Source organism: Aythya marila (genome assembly GCF_965140915.1).
Source record: "Aythya marila genome assembly, chromosome: 8".
Classification (NCBI taxonomy): Eukaryota; Metazoa; Chordata; class Aves; order Anseriformes; family Anatidae; genus Aythya; species Aythya marila.
In genome coordinates this window covers 1,788,848-1,812,991 of record NC_139049.1, presented here as the reverse complement: position 1 = coordinate 1,812,991, position 24,144 = coordinate 1,788,848, and the positions used below count along the sequence as shown (strand labels likewise).

The following is a 24,144-nucleotide window of genomic DNA, read 5'->3' as shown; positions in this document are numbered from 1 at the left end:
TTAGTTCTTTCCCTTTTCTTTGTTCTCCAGGCTGTCTCACTTGGCTAGTCTAAACTTCCAATTAAGTGAGTGGGAGATTAAAAGCTGAATTCCACATTTAGCTCTCTAAATTCTTAACACTTCTACAAGTCCTGTGTAAGGAAATACATACTACACTCCAATGAGATTCAGCGAAGAGAGTGTTTCAGAGCATGGAGCAGCACGATGCAGGTCTTGTTCAGGTAAAAAAAAAAAAAAATCAAAAAAGTCCAGTGCATTTGCAAATAAAATGTAGTATTTTATATCACTTTAGGAAAAGCAACAAATTACTTATCCACAAAACCACAAGTCCAAAGTAATCCAACTGACGAAACAGGGCTGATTATATAACTCAATCTAATACTGTTTACTGAATCTAAGTCCATTAGTTTCCCAAATTAACTGGAATTATGGATAAAGTTAAATGATAATGTTCTTCCTTCCTGCATCTACAGTACTGCAGAAGAAAAAAAGCCCCAACTACACTCAAATAGTTAAGCATTTTAAGTTAAATTACAAAGTGACTATTTCACATATTATCAAACCCTTCTCCTGAAATATCTGGTGTGTGTCTGAAACATGAAGCCTGTTTTTAGGCCTTGAATCAAGTTCAAACCGTTCAACAATTTATACCGAATCTTGTCTACATATATTTCTATAAAATAATAAATTGATGTGTATTCAACATATACATTATACTTGTTTAATTTGCAGTGTTTGTGCAAAAAATTACTCATGCTACATGAGAAGTTATGGAAACCACAATATATTAATGAGGAGTTACCAACAGAGTACTGTGTACCTTCCCCTACTTGTCCTCAGCACAAATTAGATTATAAAACTGTATTTTAAGTAGAGAATGTTACAGTAATCTATTTTGGACAATACATTTCAGTTTTTCTGATCTCTGTAACCTCTTCTGTGTCTGTGTTTTTTGTTTTCCTTTTTTCTCTATCTTTGCACATCCCTGCTTCCTTTTCTATCTTAGTATAATAGCTCTTGTATTTTACTGACTGGACTGATTATCACTTCTCTCTCTTCCTGCTTGCTTGCTTTTATAATTATTGATTTGGTCTTCTGGTCTTTCTTTCTTCTTGCAACTGCAATCTGTTTCTTTCTAACAGGGAGACTAGCTCCGCTTCCAGCTGATGCTAGTTTATTTTTTTTAAAACATCCTGTTAGTTTTAAATCTAAAAACTAACAAAGAGCTGCTCTATACAAAGAACAAAACAGAAACTGTCTTGCTTGTCTGCTTTGTGAAAGTTCCGTACAGTAGCTTCCAAACAGACTAACCTGCAAATTATACCAATTATACCTTATTGCTCTCTGAAAATAGCCCATGTATTAAGCTTAAGAGAGGGGAAGAAAGGTGGCTAAACATTGTTATAAACTTGAAGATTAGTGCAAACAAAAAGGGCCAGAGCAACAACACTGAAAGCCAGAACTGCTCTAGAAATAAAGCAGAGGCACTCAGAGATTAAGATGACAAAAACATAAATTTACAGGTGCATACATGTAAACTAAAGAGTACTTCACATTCTAATTTCATACTAAAACAAACATTTAGTATAGACTGTTCAGGCCTTAGAGTCTGAATAAAACACTCATCTTTTGAGCACAAAAAAGGAAAAACAATATTCCCCCAAAAACTTCTGAAAACACATCATTAGCTGACCTTCAGGATGCAGAGCTATTTTGCTTATGAAAATGAAGAAATTGGAGTTAACACTAAACAGTATGTTGCAGCTTCAAAACATTTAGGTGAGAAACTCCGCCAGAAAGCAGGCTTGAAGTGCTGAATATGCAAAAGGGAAAAAAGCTACAATTAAAACATGACTTTTAGCTGAATGGATGACTTTGCTCTAAGGGATAAGAAATAGTCATTTACAGCTTGATCACAGTATGAAAAATCCATTTGCCTGTTCAACTTTTGTATATAATCTGAAAGAGCAATACCAACTCTTTGTCAACTTTGTTGTTTTTAAAATCAATTGCTATATTTTATTATTAGAGAAATGTTTGCAAGATAAAATTAGCAACCAACTCAAAAGCGATACTGAACCACTGGAAACGTAGCCACCCTTGAAGATAATATACAGCAAATCAGGATTTTACAGAGAAGCTACAAATGGAGAGTAACAGTTGAGGAAGATAAATACAAAGTCTATGTTTTTCTCTTTTAATATCTCCTTAGACCACCAACAGAAGAACTGCAGTGGGATTTCTTTTTTTTTTTTTTTTTTTTTTTTTAATGGAAAGTCAGTCTGGCAGGAGGGGATGTCTTACTTGGAAGCTAGCAGCTTCAGAGGCCTGACAGACAGCTTTCTGTCACTTTGCAGGAAGGGGCAGGAATCTACCACAGACAGAAGAGGAGTACAAAAGCTTGTGGTTGCTTTTTGGAATGAGCAGCCAGACCTGCAACACAACTGAGTTCTGCATTTGGAGATCAGCTGAAAAACAAGTAGGTAAATAAAGCCACTAACACATCTACTGCGTTACTGTACTACAAGAGACATTTATATTTGGAAGTAAAAGTACTGACACAGATTTCATGGCAGATTAAGCTAGGATGATCCAAGGAGTCACTGAACCACTTCTGTGAATGGTCAGACCAGTACAAGCATCCAGACAGGGGAAGGAGTAAGCCAGCATTTTCAGAAGTGGGCAGCTGGTGAATTAGCTCAGCCATCCTATGGTATGGTGTCCTTGAGGACAACGCTTGGCATTACAGATTACAGCTGTGCACTCCAGTTCACTCATGCCACTGACTGTATCTGTTGGACTAATGATTAGATCTTAGCAGCAGTAGTTTTCTGCCAGCACAGCAAATTGATTGTCCCAGTTCACAGCTGTGGCATTGAGCACCAACATCAGTAAAAGTATAAAGGAACAAGCTGCTACAGAGGGTAGCTCAACACACACTCCTGTTGTCCAGCTTGGAAGTAACCTCTAAAATTCATCTAATGGATGTGCATCTTCATATGAATTGAATGGTTCATCTACCTCACTGTATCAGCACATAAAGCTAAGTGGAGAGAAACTCAATTCTTCTCAAGCTTACCTACGGGTCTACCTGAAAGTAGGCACTTTGCAAGTGTCCTGGGAGTGCCTGAATGCTCTTAGTAGATGGAGTCATAGAACGACAGAACAGTTGGGGTTGGAAGGGACCTTGAAGACCATCTTAATCCCAAACCCCTGCCACGGGCAGGGACACCTCCCACTAGACCAGGTTGTTCAAAACCCTATCCAACCTAGCTTTGAACGCTTACAGGGATGGGGCAAGAAGCTTACATGTAAGTAGATTTTAGTCCTAGTTATGTCACTTGTAAAAGGAGCCATGAAGACTTTAAGCTTAACCATAAATTAACTGTGATATAATGCATTACAGTAAAAATGTATTATTGTTTGTTCAAAGCTCAGAGATGCTGTTGCTCATTGTAAGAAAGACCTGGAGATAATCCCACCTTTATAGCAAGACTGGAACAAAACAGAGTATAAACGACTGTGGCTATGTATCAAATGAAGTAGCAGAATACTAAATTTGCTTCATGTCCAATAGCCACACAAGGCCTCAGACAAAGCAGAAGTTTTGTACCATAACAGTGCATTTACACCATGACTAGCATAAGCCTGTAGAAAATCTGCAATTATCTGGCTGGAAAACAATGCTGCAAGTTTTTTAATTTTGAAAAGCTGTGTAAAGAATGATTTTGTTCCTCAGTTAGAAGGGTTATTATATGGTTCTACACTCAAAGTACAAGGTGAACGTTTTAGTGTACTATGAAGCACGGTTCGTGAAACTATCCAAAACTTAAAACTAAGAACTTATAAATATCTCTCTAAAAAAATTATACATACTTCCACAATGTTATTAGAAATGCATCCACAGAAAGCCAAATGAGCAGGAAGCCTTGACACTTTCCAGTTCTTGCATATGTGAACTAGCAATCTATTTTTGCATTCTAAAGGTTAAGTTTTTCTAAAAACTTGTAGAAACAGCAAAGAGATCATACCTACCACCAGCTTCTTCAGCAAGCAGTTGACTTAAATTCCTGCTCTGGCCAGTCTAACACAGCATCCAACAAGCAGGGTATCTACTGCTTTTCTCCCCTCCATGTAGTAACAAGTGAACTTAGAACAGTATGCTCAGGAAAAGGGAGTGGTATATATGTTACAAAGGGAAAAGGTTCACTGAGAGGAGGAGGAGGTAATTACCCTGGAGGTAAATCAGCCAGAGGAGAAGTACAGAGGAGACAATAGGGTCAAGCTAAATGTTTTGTGACGGAATCATTATTACAGAACACCAAGGTGCCCTCTATCATACCTTCAGAAGAGAAGGTTTGCTGCTCATTCTGATGATTCGTGATGCACCTGCAGAACACTGCTTTGCAGGACACGGTCGCTACTTGGCGAGTGGATTCCATCCCTTACACATACACACACAGCTCTGCGCAAGCAGTTTTTCAGTTTGTCCAATTGCACTACCAATGAAATCCATCTTATATTATTTAGGGGAAATTTTAATGACTGTGACATGGGTAGAATAACTACTAGTTTGCATATATCTTACGCGCTGCAGTTCTGAACTCCCTAAAAGCCAAGATGACTGTGATAACAACTGACACTAATTTAGAACAAGGAAGTTCTTTCTGCCAGCTGGGGTAGGGGAAAAAAGAAGGGAGAGAGAGTACCAACTTCCCTGTCATCCAAGTATCACTTCCCTGTATTTATTTGCTCAGCTACATTAAGTAGACAGTACTAAGGATAACATTTTTAACCGACATAAAAACCATAACAAGTAGGGTGTACTAATCCCATGCAGAAATGTAGATTGGATGCGTTTCGCATTTAAAGATGCTCATTTAAGTCTTATCTCAGTGGAGTAAATACAAAGAAATAAATTGTATGGTATATATTGTATCATGCTGCTTATCTTTCTGACAATTAGGACAAGCCTAGCGAAAAAAAAATATTTATACAGAATCCAAGTACTGAGTATCAGCAGCAGAATCGACTTCACAGTTCCAGCACAGAGAGCAAGGCATATCCCTTTAATCTTTTTCAGACTTTTAACAAAGGTATAGGTTATTTGGAACACAAATGTTGACTCATCTATTCCTTAAACAAAATATATTTCAGGACACTATTCCTGAACAATAATTTGGAGTAAATAATGAACTTATAAAATAAAATTTGTAACACAGGAACAGAGCAAACACGTCCCGATGTTAAGTTTCAGATCACTTCTCACAATAAATGTAACTGAAGTAGCCAGTATACCTACAGAGCACTGTACCTTCAGGTAAAGAACAATCTTTTACCTTTAAACACAGACGCAGAGATCCAGACAGAAATTCCTCATTGAGCTTAGCTCTGGTAAATTCTATTATCTATTCTCATAATTCCTATTGCAGATATACTGTAACACAGTGAATGCAACTGGAATATAAGAAGGTCTTTCAAAGTGTTGTCATCAGTACCTGTCAAACAGATTTAAGATGAAGGCATATACCTTAACTTTGATGCTCCTGGTACTCAAAAAATGCAACTATACTACAAAGATTTTAAACAATTTTTTACTCTTCTGAACTATTCAGAGTAAGGTACCCATACACAGGTATTCTGATCACCTCTTCAATTTTATTGAATGCAATCCTTAGCATTTTGTTGCTTGTGAAAGGCTGCAAATATTAACAGAATAGTTCAGTATGTCTGCACAGACTCCGTTCTGAGCACGCCCTCCTCCCATGAAATGGGAGTAGACACTGTTCTACATTTCAGAAGATCACAGATCACAGGGGACTGGTGAGGTAAACAGCCAACAGAACTGGAAGGCTAGTCTCTTTAACTCATTCACCATATGCTGTTTGTTTTTGTCAACTGAATAGATTAGGGGATTTTTCTGTTAAACGCCCTGTCCAACGGTGAATTTCCCCTTTTGGTATCACCTGTGAATATTTTAGTATTTAAAAGAAAGAGTAGAGAAGGCACACTTCATGAATATCTTGCAAACAACAGGAAATGTTTTTCAAACTTCATTTTAAAACCAGACCCGCATACTTAACTGGAGATTGACAAGGCAGTAAATTAGAGCCTTCCTATCTTCCTTGGAATATTATTTCACATTTAAAAAAATAAAAAATAAAAATAAAAATAAAAACACAACACCATGTTCACAAAGGAATCTACTGCATTCATTGTTTCTAAAGCAAAATTCATAGTAGCATTAGCACAACTGAATAAAGAATGTTAATTAAGACCAGATGTCACTACTGGCATCTTCAAAACCATGGAATTTTTCGAAGTTTCATGATTCAGATAAATCATATTAAAATGTAACATGATTCCGCTGTGTATTAATTTATCTCAAGAGTTTTTAAGATATAAGTCTAGAAATTATACAGCAAATTTCTCTTATACTTCACCATAAGAGACTTCAGAATCATAACCTGGATTATATGAAAAATATAATATAAATATTAAGATTATTCACAGAACACTTTTTTCTAATAGAAATGTACTTTGCAAGATCAAATAATACAAATTCACTGTTTGCCTGCCAGACTAACAAGATATTTTTCCTTCACAAATACCTTAAATTTCAAGGAAATGATCAGTAGTGTAATTTCACAATAAGCACATGCGCTCTGTTAGAAGAGTAGTGTTTGTAAAACAGAAAAAAAAAAAATTATCAAAATACACTTGACAAAGTTTTGAATGATCTTCTGCATCGCATCTATCACAAGCAGTCACATAAAGGATTCATTTCCCAAATGCTTTAAAACTCACAGTAAGAATAAGAAAAAATATCACAACTCTACAAGAGCAGACTGGGCAATTCAGGTTAAAAAAGAAAATGACAAGTTTTATTTTGACAATGAAATTTGTTTTCATATCATAAAGAAATCATAAGCAAAACATTTTGTACCTAAAAATATGAGATATGTTCCATGGTACTTTGCACCAAGATGAAATATCTCCACTCTCCAGCTTCGAAGTAAATTAATGAACCGAAACAAAGGTAGCAAAGCTGAATCAAGTAACAGTCAAGAACGTATTTTTATCTTCCCACAAATGAACACTAGTCAGCAAAAAAATGAAGCCTCTTTTCCAATGATCTAATGAAGTAAAACAGTCATGAAAGCCACAGGCATCAGGTTTAACTTTACAGTCTGATTACGTCAGCATGGCAAAAGTCTAAAATGCTAAGTACAAGGTACTAAAAGTAGTTTATCAAGATTCTAAAAATACATATAAGACCTTAGAAATTCGGTTTAGAAATTGTTAGAAATTGATCGTTTGTTCTTAATTTCCCAGTATTCATTGCCAATAATCTAATAGCATTACTTCCACCTTAAGTCTGTACAGAGATGAAACAACCACATTCTTTCAGAACTAAAACTAAAGAATGAAACTTTTATTTGAAGCACTGATAATTCATTATGCCTCATTATTGAAACAAAAGCATCAAAGCTGGCCCTTCAGTATTATTACCTTCAGCTGATTACACAGTTTCGCAAAAATTGCAAGGCATTTTATGCAAAGTCAGGACGTATTCTTCATACAGCCCACAATTACAGCCTTGCAGTATGAACCAGACAGAACATGGAAAAATATTTTATCTACAACCTACTAAGCATAAATACCACCAGCATCTGATTTCCAAGAATTTATTTTAAACCTCTAAGAAAATGACTGCAGTTCAATTATTGCCAGAATTTCAGTGAAATCAAATGATAATGCCTCAGAATCAAAGTAGTCGAAAGTCACTAGTTGTTAAGCCTTGAAAACACAAAGAGTAGCTAACATAAATGCCCTGACATTTTTTATTTGTACGTACTCGTATTTTAACTGAGAGAGCCAATTCCTGGTTTTACTGGACTTCAGCTACAACTGATTGGACGCATCTATGTGCAGCTCCTCACATCTCACTACTTCAGTTTCAGGAATGCAGAAGATGAAACTGAAACTCAGGGAATTAAACTTCACTCTCAAGAGCTAGCCTAGTGCCCTGAAGAACTGCAGTACCATTCTGGGAAACAGATGGTCATTAAAGTGCCCAGTACCAAAGGAAAAATGTTTTTTAAAAATCCATTTTAGCAAGAAGTTTCCCTTGCTATCATGGAGAGACCACAATCAGGAACAAGCTACTTAGTGGGGTCTCAAACCCAGAGAGATACACAAAGTAACCTAGGTTATATGAAAGCAGTACTTGAGGAGGAGTGAGAAGAGGATAAGGAAAACAAAAAGCCTCACAGCTTTTACAAAACAAAGAAGCAATCAAGCAAAACCAAAACAAATAACACCCAACCCCTTAGTCTCAATCTAAAGACTTAATCATATCATCACACCCCTTGCTACAGGAATAAGTATTTGAGTCCCGCACCAAAGAGTGAGGAAATGTGGCTTTACCAAAATTACCTGCCTCACATGATGACATTTCTATTCAAAGTTTGATGGCACTGTACACTATACAGTCCCCTCACATTATTTCTGAAGCAGAAAAATCCCAAGCAATTGGATTTTCCTGGTTAAGTTACTATTCATCTTCAAGAAATTCATTTTTCCTCTTTCAAACATGGCATCCACTGAGATAAAAGACCTAACCAGAAATTCCAGTCTGCTGTTCTTTCCCATTTTATTACAGGATCCCAAATTGCTTTTCAACAGGAAGTTCATCTTTTTTTTCTCTCTTCCAAATAAACAAGCACCTCCTTGGCTGTTCTGCACAGATCTCAAATGTCACTATCTACTTCTTAGCGAATTCTCCAGACAGTTAAAAAAAAAAAAAAAAAAGTTATCAAGCTTTTAATTAATGAGGTTAATTCTGAATCCTTTGAAAGTAAAATTTTCACCATTCACAAATCCAAGTACTAACCCACGTTCCAATAAATCCCAGTTTCCAGAAGTCAAAGATTGCAAGTCTGAAATGAGATCCCATACCAATTAATGAAAATAACGAAACATCAGTAATGATTTAAATAATTAAGGGCAGCAACCATAATCTCCAGCTAGAGACAGGAAACTCAGATGTGAAGTTGTAACACAGGATATACTGCATATTTTGCCACAGAAGCACACTTTGGGAGCCAAGCAGAGTGAAAAATAAAAGACAACTCTGTAAGATCACCTGGAAGAATGCATTATTACCACAACATCACTGGAGTATCTGCTGACTTCAGTAGCTTCCCAGTTGGCCCCTCTCTTAAAAAAAAAAAAAAAATCTGCTCTGAGAAGTTCCTTGTATACAATACTTACTTTCAAGCACATCCGTGCACTCCACTGATCCTGGGAGGCTTTTGTTCACAATATGAACAAATGCTGGTACAATACAGAGACAAGTATCTGCACTATTAGCACCTAAACAAAAGTTCATCTAAGGGAGGGGAGGGAACTCTTATTTGACTTTTCAGAGCTATATTGATTTATCAGTCCTCATTAATGAGCCTTCATAGAGTTTTCCACTTACTAATCATAAATTTGAATTCATTTTCAGGGAAAAAATACAATAAAAAGTGTTACATTAAAATCCAGGTAACGCATATAATCTCTTAACTTTAACAATGCTTTTCATTGCTTTTTATCTTTTATAAACTGTGGACTTAACCTTTAACTCTTCTTTCACTTGAGCATCTGATTTCTTTCCAGAATCTCAAATCCATGTTCTATGTTACTAACATTTTCTGTGTTGTTTTTGGAAAATTAGGCTCTTTCCAGCCATTCCAAGAGCTGCAATCTTTATCCATTCTTTATTCATCTCATTTTTAAATTATTGCAACATCCTTTCCTCTGGTTTTGAGATATCATTTCACTTGCGTATGTTTCTTGAGTATTCTCACCCCGTCTCTTTGCATCCTTCGCATCAAACATTGACTTCTTGACCTCACTTTCCAGGGCACTGCTGTCTGATTCCAACTCTATTACCTCATCGTACCAAAGGACTGACACATGCTTTCCACGAGACTCCAACACTCCTTCGTACATTTCAACAACTATTTCCTGCATTCTGGTAGGTTGTTTATGATCTAATCCTTGCAAACATTGCAAATTCTCCCTGCCCTCCTCCTTTATGTTCCAAGACAAACAGTTGAGATGCTTCAGTTGAGATCAGTGCCCACCATACTATATGAGATTTGGGTCTGCACAACTCTGTCACTTGGCACAGTCATTAACTGACCTATCTCCTGCTGGCACTGAACTGGGAATAGTCTTTTACTCTGTGCACAGCATAACGAGCACAGCACAATTCAAACCCACAATGTGACTAATGGCTCTAGGCATCAGATAAATACAAACAACATAGAACACGCTCCAAGTATTTATTACGGATGTCATATACACTGAGCATATTTCTCTAACTGTGCATAACTTCACATAAACAGCAAAAAAAAAATCAAGACAAGTAGATGTCACAGAAGACTGCTAGAACAAGAACAATTTATCTATTATAAAAATAAAAAATAAATTGAGCATTAGATACATTAAAATTTCCTCTACTGCAGAGAAAGCCAATTGTAACACAGCACAGATAATGTCTTTGGTTCACACATATCAATTATGCTTGTACTCAAAGCTGAAAAAAACAAAACAAAACTATGCTGCCTACAGCAAATGCTTATTTGAAAACATTATTAGAAAAGTGACACTTTTTTTTTTTTTAATCTTTTTGGAAATAAATCAAGCTTCTGGGGAAAACAAGCAAATGAGCATACTCTACATTCAAACTCCCTCAATTACTCTGCTAACCAGAGTTTACAGGGAGAAAGGTTTTCATATCCACCTGAATTGGACACCCAGCATGAAAGAAACAAGAAATCAAATGCTGTCTTTCAAAGGATTTACCAAACAGTTAAAGACGCAAAAGGCAGATGCCAATTTTCATCACCCTCACACACACTTGGTTCCCCTAAATATGCCAAAAATCTAGACTGCCTTTTGACTCTCCAGTGCAATTGCTGTCATATTTCAGATGCTCTTCAGTACTTAACTAACACTCCAAACTCAAATCAAGTGGATGTAATTTCATTGCGCAATGCTGAAAAAACATTGCTGGCTTAATAAGGAACTATAAAGTGTGGCACTACAACTTGTGTACCAGCCAGTGACAGGGGAACTGCACAGCGTTTGCCTCCTGAACAAATACTTAATAAACATAAGCATTACATGAAGAAATAAAATGAAAAAATGATGAACTTCGTTAGTGTGCAGCAGACTTCATCCACGAATGTGGCATTTGATCAAGTATTGTGAACAGATTTCTTTCCAAACATACATTTTTTTTTCTGTACAAAATCTAACTAGGTAGTTAAAATGGAGTTACGCTTTACTGAGAAGAATTTTAAATGGTTACTTCGTGTAGACTGTCTGATGAAAGAGAATGAGGATGAATTTATCAGGAATTTGCTCCTTTTTGGTTTTGCGTATAACATTAAAAAACACAGTATTACTTTGAACTTCCAATTAAATAACCTTGAAGCATTCTACAAATGCAGATACTGTTACAATATTAATTTGATGCAAACAAACTTTATTCTGATTTTACAACCTGAGACAGAGACAGAAAATAAGTTTACCTGCCCAAGATGATACAACAGATCCACAGTAAAGCCCAAGAAAAATTGAGATCTCACAGCATTTTCAAACCTATGAGACTACATTTCTCCTCTAAAAGATGTAACAAAGCGATGTATAAATGTACAAACCACAATGCCAGCAAGCAGTTTTACCAGCCTAATGTCCTTTTTATTTTAAATGACAAAGCAGAAGACGAATTTTGAACAAAGGGAAAAAAATGAAGGAATGGGTATTCATGAATCTGGCATGTAACTATATAAATTTTCAGTTCTACTACAATATAAGCAGAGAATTAACTACACTGAAAATTAAGCCCATTCTTGTCACCTAGCAGGAACTAAAACACTTCTATCACTGCTTTTAGAATAGAGCTTGTAGTGGGGAAAAAAAAAAAAAAAAAAAAGACTAACAAAGAACAGAGTCAGTGTAAAGGGTCAGGATTTTAATGAAAACCAGAAGGTTTTCATTATTATAATACATTTTTTTTCCTTCTCCTCCCATCCAGCTGAAACACTGACATGCTTCTGAGGACGAACCTATAAAGCTTTCTGCCAAGAGAACACTGGGACTGGGGTACGTAAACTCACTAGGGGCAAAATGAAACAAGCTGATTGGAATTGCAGCTTTCACTGAACAATTTGTTCACCAACACAAGGAAAAAGCTAAACACATCTGGACTTTGGGGATTCTTTTTCTACCAAAAAGATTTCAAGCTGCTGGAAAAGTGTGCATGTGTGCTATGAACAATGAAAATTTAATCTGAAATGTGCTGAAGAACTTCCCGTCCATAAAAAAAATTACTACATTACTCAACTACTGGCTTCACCAAGCATACTAAAAAACTGCAGAACAAGTTTAAGGGCTGAAGTATTTAACTACTTTACTATCAAGATACTGTCTCAGCTAGATCAGTCCAGTGTAAGAACTTAAATACACAAATGAACTTTTAGACATTTTCCCAGGGTATTACAACTTATTTCAGTATGTCTATAGCACAAATGACAATTCTATTCAAACATCGATACAAACTCTGTTTTCGAGTATTCATTTGCAAACTGCTGAAAGCCCGAATCATACCTACTTGGTCACTCCTTACCAAGAACAAACCCAAACACATTGATAGCAAGACTTATTTCTATTCATGCTTTTTTCTGTCCCAGGTCCTGATGGATTTTGCCATTCGAAAGGACCTTGTTGCAAGCATTACTTTGACAGGTACGGTCTTTAAAGAAATCCTCTGCTTGGCTCAGTTAAATAAATAATTAAATAAATCTTACAATCTCAAAAAATTTCTTCCCATTCTCACTCAGGAAATCAAACTGCCAGAATTTAGATTCTTGACACAGCCAACCCTCAGAATCTGTACTACCAATAAGGACAGCACATGCATTTTAGAAAAAAATAAGTCCCATGTATGCTTGTAAAAACTTCAAGGAAGAGCATTTATATTTCTCAGTACATACAGAAATCAGGCCATGAATAAAAATAAGATGCCATTTTAATAGATATCAGGTGATAAATGGTTTTCAAAATTGAAAAAATACTCTCTAAACAGATACTCAAGGGCGCAAGCATGTATGCTTCCTTAAATTAAAGTATGTTCAAAATCAAAACCAAACTGATAAAGTCTCAAGACAGTGACTCACCCCTTCCTGGAAAAATCAGTAAAAAGGTCAGATGTTTCTGAAACAGACAATTGCTGGAAAAATAAAGACAAATATTATTTCTAACTACAGCTCAGTACAATTGTTTTCATTCCTGAGCCTGAGGTAACTACGCGTTCACTAATCAAGTACTCAATCCTTACATAACTTTCCATTTGGAAATCAAAGAAGTCTTGACAACAATGAAATAAGCCACACAATATTCCTTGTGAAACAGACTGCAACCTCACAAAGGTTACATGTTTTGTCCAGTACCTTACCCATGACAGAGGAAATGTATGGCCATCTCATACATCTAGAAAACCATGTAATTTCATATGTTAACCACAAGACACATTCCTTGCACACATTTGCAGACCACAACAGCAAGAACACTGAATTAAAGGAGAATTACTTGCACTCTTTGGATTCAGTTGAAGAAAAAATCTGAGGAAAAAAATAAAATAAATCCAAGCTTCATCTCACAAAAATCTACATAGAAAATAGAATATTGACTTAACACAGTACACGTTACCATTCTGGAAAAACAGTTTATGAAACATTAAGATTCAAAACTACAGAAGAATTTCTGCATAGAATATGGCTTAACAAGTAGAATTATTTTCAATTTTTTCTAACTGTTTAAAAGAAATTACTACCATTAACAATGCAGTGACTACATAATCTCACTCTTGTATTCACTGTACACAAAGGTTTCTCAGTATCAAACTTTTGAAAAAAAATATTTAGATTGAAAACCAGTTTTTCTGATCTATGAATAAAAATATGAGAAACTATTAGAAAAGAAACAAAAAAAAGTAACAAAATAGTTATTATTTGTTAAAGTCAACTTTTTCATATTTACTTTCTGTTGATGTTTTACCATCAACAATTAAACATGGTGACTTTTTCAATCAGACATCACCACACAACTTACCCTCTTCTGCACAAAAAGAATACATTATTTTGAAATAAGAGACTAACAATGACTGAAATAGACAACAGAAGCACAAGAAAAATTACAAAAAAAAAATTTGATGCAACTGAAAATTACTTAACATTTTCATATATAAAACTTGGTTTTAGGCACTGAATTAATTCTGTTTAAGTAAAGATTAAAAGAGCACATCACCAAACACGCTTTGATCTTTGGTCAGATGTAACTCGTTTCTAAAACAGCGTTCTACAGTGCCGGTGGTTTTTTAATTATAAAAGATGGGGTGCTTCTGGCCCCAAGGAGCTCACAACAATAGTATCATTAAATCTTCCATAGCCTTTTTCTTAAATCATAAAATCTTAGCACAAAAGCCCTCAGCAAAACTTCTGCTTTAAATATTTATCAAGAGGTGAGAAACAGATGGCTAGACTGGTTTTACAGACTGAAAATGTTCTGACATGGTATTCCATCTCTTTTGCTGCCAACTGCCATTAAGAGATTCACAGAGGTTCAGAAACACAGAACATAAACAAAAAAAAAAAAAAAAAAAAAAAAAAAAAAAACACAGAAAGGATGTTTTTCAAAGAGGTAGCCTTAACCTCTCTAATTAATTTCCAAGGAAGCTACTTTAAAAACAAAACTGCCAATCACACACTAAGTTTCACTTGCTTCCATTAAGTGAAGGACTTCATCACTAACCATCCTCCAGTCTCCAAAGCTCAGTGAGCCTTTAGTGTCAAACAAACACACTATATATTCTACTTAACTGAACAGAAACCCAAGATAACAATAACCAGGTATGGTTTGTTAAATCTTCTACGTTAATATTATTTGTACAGTTGATGCCCATCACAGAAAGAACTCTAGATGTACAAACATACACACTAAACGGAGGTTTATGCCAAATAGACTCGAACAAATCAGAATCCATCATTTTTCTTTCCAAATACTTCAGTTGCTAAATTAAGGCCCACAGCCTTAGTTCCGTTCATCTATTCTCACCTTGGATATTGCAATACAATTTGATAGAAGTCAGACTGGAGCATCTTACTACGCAAGTGTGAAAGTCCACCCAGGACTGTATGCCCTCAGAGTGCTCATGAGGAGAACAAAAACACAATACCAAAACAAACAAACAAACCTTACTGAAGTCAAAACCCTGGAAAGTGTATCTAAGTGAAGAGCCACAAGCAACAATTTTTCATTAGCAAGAAAACAATGATACCTTTCATCAGGTGATTATTACTTTACAATTCCTATCTATAAGAAAAAAAAAAATAATTAAAAAAAAAAACACCTCATTATTACAGACAGGAGAATTTAGAGCACAGCAGTCCAAGTCTCAAAAAATACAATTTCATCTGGATGACAGACAACTAGAACCCAGACGTCCCAGTTCCCACTGCTCTCTCATAACCATGAGGAGAAGACTATCACGCAAAGCAGTTCACTGAAGTATCCTGCTTTTAATGAGCACATATCATGACATATATGCTGCAGTCACTACAAAAACAAATGCACTAATCAGAATAAAATTATCTGCGGAACAACACTCAAAATTCATCACAAAAAATGTGTTGTGGAAAAAAAAAGGAGAACACATTTCACATAGTGTGGAAAAAAAGGTAAAACAAAAGTTCTACTGACAGAATGGCTTGAACAAATCAACATTTATTTCACTATTATTAGTTCATATTATTTTATAGTGTTATCAGAGGAAATACGTTCATTACTGAAAGCAGTCACACACCAGGGAATATGCTGTTGGACTAAAAACACGAAGCATCTCCACTTCAGCCTACCCAAGACATGTGCATTGGCCACTGTACACCTAATTCTGAGCGGTGTACTTGTAAAAATGGTTGACTGAAAGGCAAAAATGCCCAATAATCCACAAACAGAAATAGCAGCTGAAGAATTTAAGAATTAGGAAATACTGGCCCATCAAACAAAATCTTTCCCTTTTTTCATGATATAACCACTGAAGATACTTTAAACATGAACAACACACTTTAATACCAGAAGAGCTATATTAAACAGGTACCACATAAATATTGGACATGAGTTGCTTTTTCTAATCCCCTAGATTTTCTTCTGGATCCTTATTTCCCTCTAAATGTACCCATGCACACTTTTTACTTTATCAGAAGTAGCGTACAGACTCCAGGAAAATAAATAAATAAATACATCAGAACTGCAAACGTATGAGGAGAGCCTACATACGTATTTGCTTACAAACATGTCACGAACGTTTGCTCAACATTCAGAAAAACCGTCCTCCAAATGCAAGCCTTGACCCTGCCAACCTGCCCTTCGGATCCCCAGGCACCAGCGCTATCAAGGGCGAGGCCTCTCCCCGCTGTGCCCGCGCTGCGCCGCTGGACGCCCCGCTGCCATTAGCGAGCCCAGCCTGGCTCTGCTGCTGCGAGGCTGCACTCAGGGTAGCAGCAGGGGAAGGAGAAGGGAAAGCCTCGGGACGAAAACACAGGTAATACTTTAACACAGCCCTGTCTCCAAAGCTCCCAGAGCACTGCTTTTCATTGTGTTCTTGATCTAGAGAGGAGCTAATAAATTTATAAACAAAATTTTACACCAGAATTGAAAGATAAATGTTTCTCTGCCCATTGCAAGATGTCAAAGCAAATGTTTGATATTCTTTTCAATCGGTATGAGAGGCACCGAACTTTTTTTTTTTGCGTAACAAAATACTTGGCTTTATAGCCCTAAGATGCAATTTTTCAAAAAGCATGACATAATTCAACAAAAGCAACCCATTTAGAAGGTACATTTCAATATAAAAACTTAAATCATCAGAGAAGCTAGCTATATACCTACAAACAGACCATTTTATATATATATATATATTTATATATTTTATATATATATAAAATATATATATATATATATAAAATATATATATATATAAAATCTGTGTCCATACCTTAAGGAAATAGCTATCTCCTAATAATACGAAAAAGCATATTAAATTTTGCTGAAATAAAAACAGTAGCATAGAACTTTTAGTTTAAACATCTGTTATTATTTCTTTAAACCAGCACAATGGAATTAGTGACTTAGGAAAAAAATGTAGTAGGTCCAGATAAAATTCAGGCAGTTTGATGATGCCGTAAATAAAATTGCCTTTTCTTGAAATGAAGTCTGAAGTTGAAATCCATGTTTTTGTATGTATTTCTGACGTGTTTTCTCACAATGCTGAACACCAGACAGAACACAAAACCTGAGCTATCATTCACAAGCCGAACAAAGAAAACAAAATTAAGAGGCTGCCCAAAGGAACAGAGACGAGTAAACTGAAAGCCTGGTTTCTGAAGCGATGGGTATTTAAGTACACACAGAAGAAAATTCAGCGTTCTCCTCCAAGGCACCCCCCTGCTCTCCCCAGCGCCGACCCAAAACCTCTCCCGGGTAGGGGCGGCTGCACCAGGCGATCACGGAGATCTCCGCCAGCCTTAAGGGCCCCGCTTCCCCACACGACACGGGGGACGCGGGGCTGCTGCAGCCCCCCAAACCCCGACCCGCCCTGAATCCCCCCCGCCAGGCAGCGCCGCTCCCGGCGCCCAGCGCTGCCGCAGCCGTGCGGGACAAAGGGGCTGCCGGAGCCGCGAGGGGCGGCACGGCCGAGCCGCGGCCGCTGCGCCCGGTTGCGGGGAATATTTGGGGGAACATTCTGGGGAATATTCTGGGGAATATTTTCCTCAGGGCGTGTGCGCGCTTCGCGCCGCGGTCCGCAGGGGGCCCGCCGCTCCCCCCGCCGGCCGCCCCCGCTCTGGAAGGTTCCCTCCGGAGAAGCCCCCGGGGGCGGCGCCGCAGACAAAGCCGGGCCCGCCGCGACCCCGGGCCGTCACCGGGACCCCCCCGCACCCCGCCACGGCCGCCCCCAGGCCCCGCTGCCCGCCGAGCGCCCGCCCCTCAGCCCCGCCTCGGCGCCCCGCTTCCCCCTCACACCGCCCCGAGCCCCCCCGTCCCTCCGCCGCTGCCGCCGCCCTTCCCCAGCGCCGAACAAAGCGGCCGGGCGGGGGGGGGGGGGGGGAGGCGGCGGGTGCCGACAGACGGAGCGGCCGGGCCCACACTCACCCACAGCTCCGTGCCCCAGCTCATGGCGGCTCCGCGGGCAGCGCCGGCTGCGGCTGAGGCGGCGGCGGGAACGGGGGGGGCGGCCGGAGAGGGTCCCGGCGGTGCCCTCGGTCAGCGGGGAGAGGCGGCACAAGGAGCGGCGGCGCTGCGAGCTGCGGCCCCGCCCGGCTTGGGGAGGGGGAGCCGCGGAGGAGACTGGGAGAGGGGCGGGCTCGGCCGGGGCCGGGCCGGGCCGAGGCGCCGCTCCCGGGGGAGGCCCGGCGCCCAGCCTCCCTCCCGCCGCGCCTGGCGGCCCCCCCCGGCCCGAGGCGCCGCCCGGTACCGGGCGGAGGGAGGCGGCGGCACTGTCCCTGGACGAAACCGGGGTGTGTGGGGAGGGGAGCGGCCGCGCCCCGCTCGACTCTGAGGCGACGCCCGGGGGCAGAGCCCGCGCAGCGAGACCCCGGCCCTCGGCGCTGCGCCTCAGGGCGGCCGGGCAGGCGCTGAGTCACGGCGGGAGCGGCCCCGGGCACAGCGGCTCTCGGGCCCCGCCGGGAATTTCCTCAGCGCCTGGCAAGGAAATGGTGTTAAATCCTCGCCATTTCTCCACCAAAATGTCCGTTTCGAAACCTGATAGAAGGCAGAGGTTTGGAGAGTCCTCAGAATTCCCCTCAGAGCATCAATTTTTGGTTTTCCTCCCATTTTTACTCAAAAATTGCAGCAAGGACGTGGTGAAAATATTGCTGTTCTGCTCAGTCTCCATCATGAAAAAAAAGTGACTTAAGCCCAACAATTTTTTTTCGTTTCCAAAATCACCTTCCAGGTATTGCTCGTTCACATGATGCTTAGTTGACATTTAATCTTTTTCCTTAGGAGAGCAAAATGCAAATTCTTTTAGATATGAAACCATTACAGTAAGATAATGCGAATTATCAAAATAAGCAGATGAGATCACAGGTCAACGATGTTATTTCTGGAGTGAAGTGTTGGAGCCAGTCACGTTACACTAGAAATGCATTTGGTCTGTGGGAAGCCCCAAGCTGAACAATTCTGCCACGTGTTGTGGTGGCCGACGGAGAGGATGTTTTAGCAAGCCAGCGGTCACAAAACCCCAGATTTGGGCTCAAATTCCACACTTGGGCTCACTTCAATTGAACAGATGTTAATTCAAACAGTTTGTACATTGCATTTTACTGAAAATATTCACCAGGCTTAAAACATTTTGAGGATTCTGGTAATGAAGCACTGATGAATAAGAAAAGTAATCATATTATATCTATATATACATATATAGATAGATAGATACACACACACACACACATTCAATTCACATGCTTTTGAGGATTAGGAAGAAAAACTTAGATCAACTCTTTGCTTAGCTACTTGTTCAATAAAGTTTGATTTTTAGTTTGCTTCTGACCCATACTTCTTCCTAAAAGAGCAATCACACGTATATCAGGTGTGTTTACACACAGGTACATTTCACCTTTACTTCAACTAGGAGCCACCTGTTCATCCATGGTGAGAAGATCATAGCTCATTTCAACAATAAACTACAAATGTAACTGCAAATTAGTTAAAAGACAAAAGAACAGTCATTTAAGTTCCCAACAAACCTGGAATTCCTATGCAATATATAAAGACCTTAAGATCAAACCTAATTTTAGCTCATTAAAGATAAAATAGAAGTCCTAGCAGTGTAACACTTAGTATCTCAGTTTAGAGAGGTCTGACATCAGCCACCATCAGGCCCTTTCCTGTTCAAGTACAGTCTGGCTTTAGGAGATTCCCATCCACACAGTGAGCTATGCTCTTCTCCAGTTTAGCAGTTCAGGATGTGAAGTGACGTAGCTGTAAGATGAGGGAAAAAGCCTACTGCGTCTCTGTGGGATATTGACAGAAGCATTATAATTAATCATTTAGAATTTTGACATTGTTTCCTTATCAGGAACTGCAGTTGGCCCTACTCCTAGATATAATTAAACAAATATTATCCCACAGACTTTTATTCTCTTAGTCACACCTCTGAAAACATTTATCTTCAGAAAAAGTGCAGATGATTAAAGAAGTCTCACCCAAAGGACTTAAGAAGAAAAATACACTGAAGACATATTTAAGTAATTTTTACACACAAAAGCTCCGTGATAAATTGCATTGTCCTAGTATCCTTCTAACCCATTATCATCTTCTAGATGATGATGACATCTTATATTTAGCTTAGAAAATTTTACGACTGTACTTAGCTGTTTTTCCCCATCACTGATGGATTAACAAGGGTTTTAAAAGAAAACTGCCTGATTTTATTTTTAGGACAAATCTACATCACTCTAGTTATTACAATTGTTACATGTTCTGTTAATTCTGTTCACTTCTCAACAGAATCTACTAAGATTTACAAGTGTACCTAAGGATATTATCTTGGCAGAAAAACAATTTGTGTGATTAATTTGGAGTGGCAGAGAAGTCTGTCTGGCACTCCCTGCAGGCACACTTCCTAAAGACAGAAGCAGCTTAGCTTTCCATTGCCACAAAAATCAGCAGGACCAAGCAAACCGTTTCCAAGTATCTTTTTCTCAGTTTGAAGTGCCATTAATCCTTTTCTCTGCTAGCCAGCAGTCTCTTTGTTATATTAAAATTGCATTTTTACTCCACAAAGAAATGTTGCAAAAGCATATTCTCTTTTCACTTTGAAAACAAAAGAATTTAGCTTTTCCCTTTATTTATGCATGTATTTCCTCCATTGCCAGCATTCCAAGTGCTCTAATTTCTAAAAATATCCCATGTTCCTAGCACCTGTGTGGTGAGCAGATGATCATTATTTTACAGCTAGGAAATAATCTAGAGACAAAAGAAGTCTTGACACTTCTACTTGCTTTGCTATCTGCACAGATTTCCTCTGTCTCCCAGAGGCTGGTTATTAAACAATAACCAGCAGCTTCCAAAGTGTCTGTAGTTATGCATCTGGCTACAGACTTACTTCCACTGGGCTCCTATTTCTACTATTAGGGAAAATATTTAAACTCACTTTTTTTTTTTTTTAATTTTTTAAATACAAGCATTTTTGACTACTTAAAAAAAAAAAAAAAACCTGTATTAGACTGCACTACCTCTGCTTCAAGGCAAAAGTAAAACAGCACTTACTAGGGCAGCTTCATCCACTAGTTAGGTCACCTAAGTTTTTCCCCTACCTCTGAATTTCTGTGGGAAGAACGGTATGCCCTCCTTCGTCTTTTCTGGTTTGTGCTGTGAAATGAATTTTCTATAGCAGAGAAATGTATTTCTTCTCCCCACCCCCCAGGAAGCAAAACAAAGGTATCACCTGTGATCAGATAACAGAACTGAAAGGACAACTTACACAGCGGTAAACAGGGCAAAAATGAGAACTTCTATCTGCTTTTATGAAATACCCCATGTTCACTCCTTTTGCCCACACTACAGCCAAGAGCACATCTTCTGGTGCTATGAGAGAATGTGGCATCAATCAGCATCAACTAGCAATACTTTAACTACAAACAGCTTCTTATTTCACAGGAATTTGCTTTTTTTCCAGTGAAGTGAGACTCAGTTTAGCATTTTATCTGACAACATACAAATGTATCCCAAGGTGAAGGATGGCCAATTACTGCAGAAATATCAGGGAATACCCTTAAGTCATGATCTTTAAAACACTACTTCGGACTCTAACGTCTGAGTATTACAAAGTAATTTGCTTTCATTGCACATAGTTTCAGAATTTTATCAAAACAACCGCTAACACCATGGCTTTGCTACCTTAATTTCTGAAATCTCCACCTAACTCCTATCTTCTCAATTCTCCCACCCACTCCATGCACATTTCCCTACATTAAAAGAACATTGAACTGTAACAACTGTGTGGAATTACGTCAATAATAATTGTGAATTCTGATAGACAAAAATTTTCATTACTGTATTATCTACACACATAAAAATAATTATGGTCAAGATAAAAAGCAAAGACTTGAACAGTAACTACCATCTGCATTGATTAGTTAGCAGCTTTCAAGCAGAGTATAGATTAACATGCTGTATCAATATTGAACCACGAAGTTTGTCAAGGTAATAATTCAAGCTGCAGAAAAATGAGGAGTGGAGAAACATCCAGCTACAGATCAGCACCACCCATTTTCAGAGGTGTTAAAATATTTTACTATCATCTGCCTGAATTATGATCAGAAATATATATTAAATTGTGTGCAACCTTTCGTAACATTTGAACATAATCTGTATGCTGGGTCACCGGTTAATCTCTTTAAAAGGAATTTAAATTTAAAACTGTATTACTCCCCCCAGACTGTGACAGTAACAGGTAACAAGTTTGCAGTAGTTTCCAGACATCCAGCTGAAATTATTTACTGAACTTGATAGCCACCTGCTGGCAATCACTGGAACAAGCAGAATAACTCATTTCTGCTGTAGCTAATCAGATCCTATTTCATGGAGCCAGTGTAAATTACATTAATTTGAAACTCAGAGGCAAATGAGCCCTGGATTGCCCTACCTTCCACACACACCACTGCAGGTCTTGACTTCTCTCCTTTAAGGGAACTCTTGTCAGCGGTTTACTTTCAAGTATCCTTCCTTCATTATTGTAAACCTCTGGTGGTAGATACCTTCTTTTCTCATGAGAAAGGAGATGTCCACGTTGCATAATACCACGTTTACACTGGTGCATGAAAGAACTGGCAAAGGATCACAATACAGAGGAAAACTCAGTAACTCACATGTCCAAGAACATTCTCTCCTTCCCACCATTAAGCACTTGTAAGAACAGGAGCCTGTACATAAACCAGCAATGCTAATGAGGACACTGCTGTTCATAGAATAGGCAACTAATCAAGCAAAAAGATGTAGTTACCTTCCTACACCTTTCTCTCATATTAACAAAGATCACTACAACTCTGTTCATCATCTTATTTCTCCCCAGGTGATATTCTATCAGAGACTGTTTGCTATTTTTAAGTAATTTCAAAGAAACAAAACAAACAAATCACTTGTCAGAAAAATAATCCTTCCTAAACATCGCATTTCCAGTGCTCTATTTAACTAAATTTAAAGACCAGCATCTGTTTTTAGGACTTAAGGTGCATATCAGGTCTAAAAGGCAGCAAACAAACCTAGTAGGAGTCGTTTTTCCTTTTTGCTTTAAGCATACTTTTCCCCTTAAAGATACTGGGAGATGCAGAGGGAAGAACATACAGAATTTCTTAAGAAATATATTTATTTTTTTCCTCCCCAATACACTTATCTTCTAGTAGCCAAGGTTTTCCCCTGGATTTCCTGCAATCTATAGTACTCTCCTTACATCCAGATTCTCTTCAGCTGATGAGGTTTTGAAAAGAAGGTAAAGGCTAAGTTCTGTTGCTGCCTTCATCCCCCCCATACACACTGTACAGTACTCTTGGTTTTGTGCCATAGTAGCGGGAAAGTAATGGTAGAATCAGTCAAAAATCAAATATTAAGTTCAGTGAAGTAGCAGCAAAAGAACTTAATTACAGGTTCTCCCTGGCTTCACCCAATTATTCACACAAATTTGGCTTTATGGTCTGCTAATTAGATCATACACATGGCCCTGCAACCAAAACACCTCAGCCTCTAGAGCAGAGCCTGAGGCCAGCATAGCTCATACCAATTAGCCCAGCATATGAGTTGCCTGTTGAAGAGGCTCACAAATGAGCTCCTCACCTGGGAAGCAGGCAAGAAAGAGGCCACACAGGATTCTCCCAGTCATACCACTGCAACTTGCAAGCCCCATTCCTGACAAACCCAAATGATCCTGTAGTTTTCCTTTTAAATTCAAAACTAACCAATTTGCAAGAGGACTCATGTCTTCTACTTTATCCACTGATTTATAATACAATTACTATATGATCAGCTTTG

At 38.5% G+C, this 24,144-nt stretch overlaps 1 protein-coding gene across 3 annotated transcripts in view; it reads right to left on the bottom strand.

Moving 5' to 3' along the window:
• The window catches only part of FNBP1L (formin binding protein 1 like), a 52,023-nt gene extending 33,498 nt beyond the window's left edge, over window positions 1-18,525 (bottom strand). The window contains exon 1 of one of the 3 annotated variants that reach the window (XM_082766257.1): window positions 18,268-18,525. In XM_082766257.1, coding sequence (XP_082622383.1) covers window positions 18,268-18,291 — 24 coding nt within the window. In that variant the 5' untranslated portion in view covers window positions 18,292-18,525. The remainder of the gene's footprint in view (window positions 1-18,267) is intronic. The other 2 variants (XM_082766255.1, XM_082766256.1) reach the window with 2 other exon arrangements.
• Window positions 18,526-24,144: the final 5,619 nt, after the last annotated feature.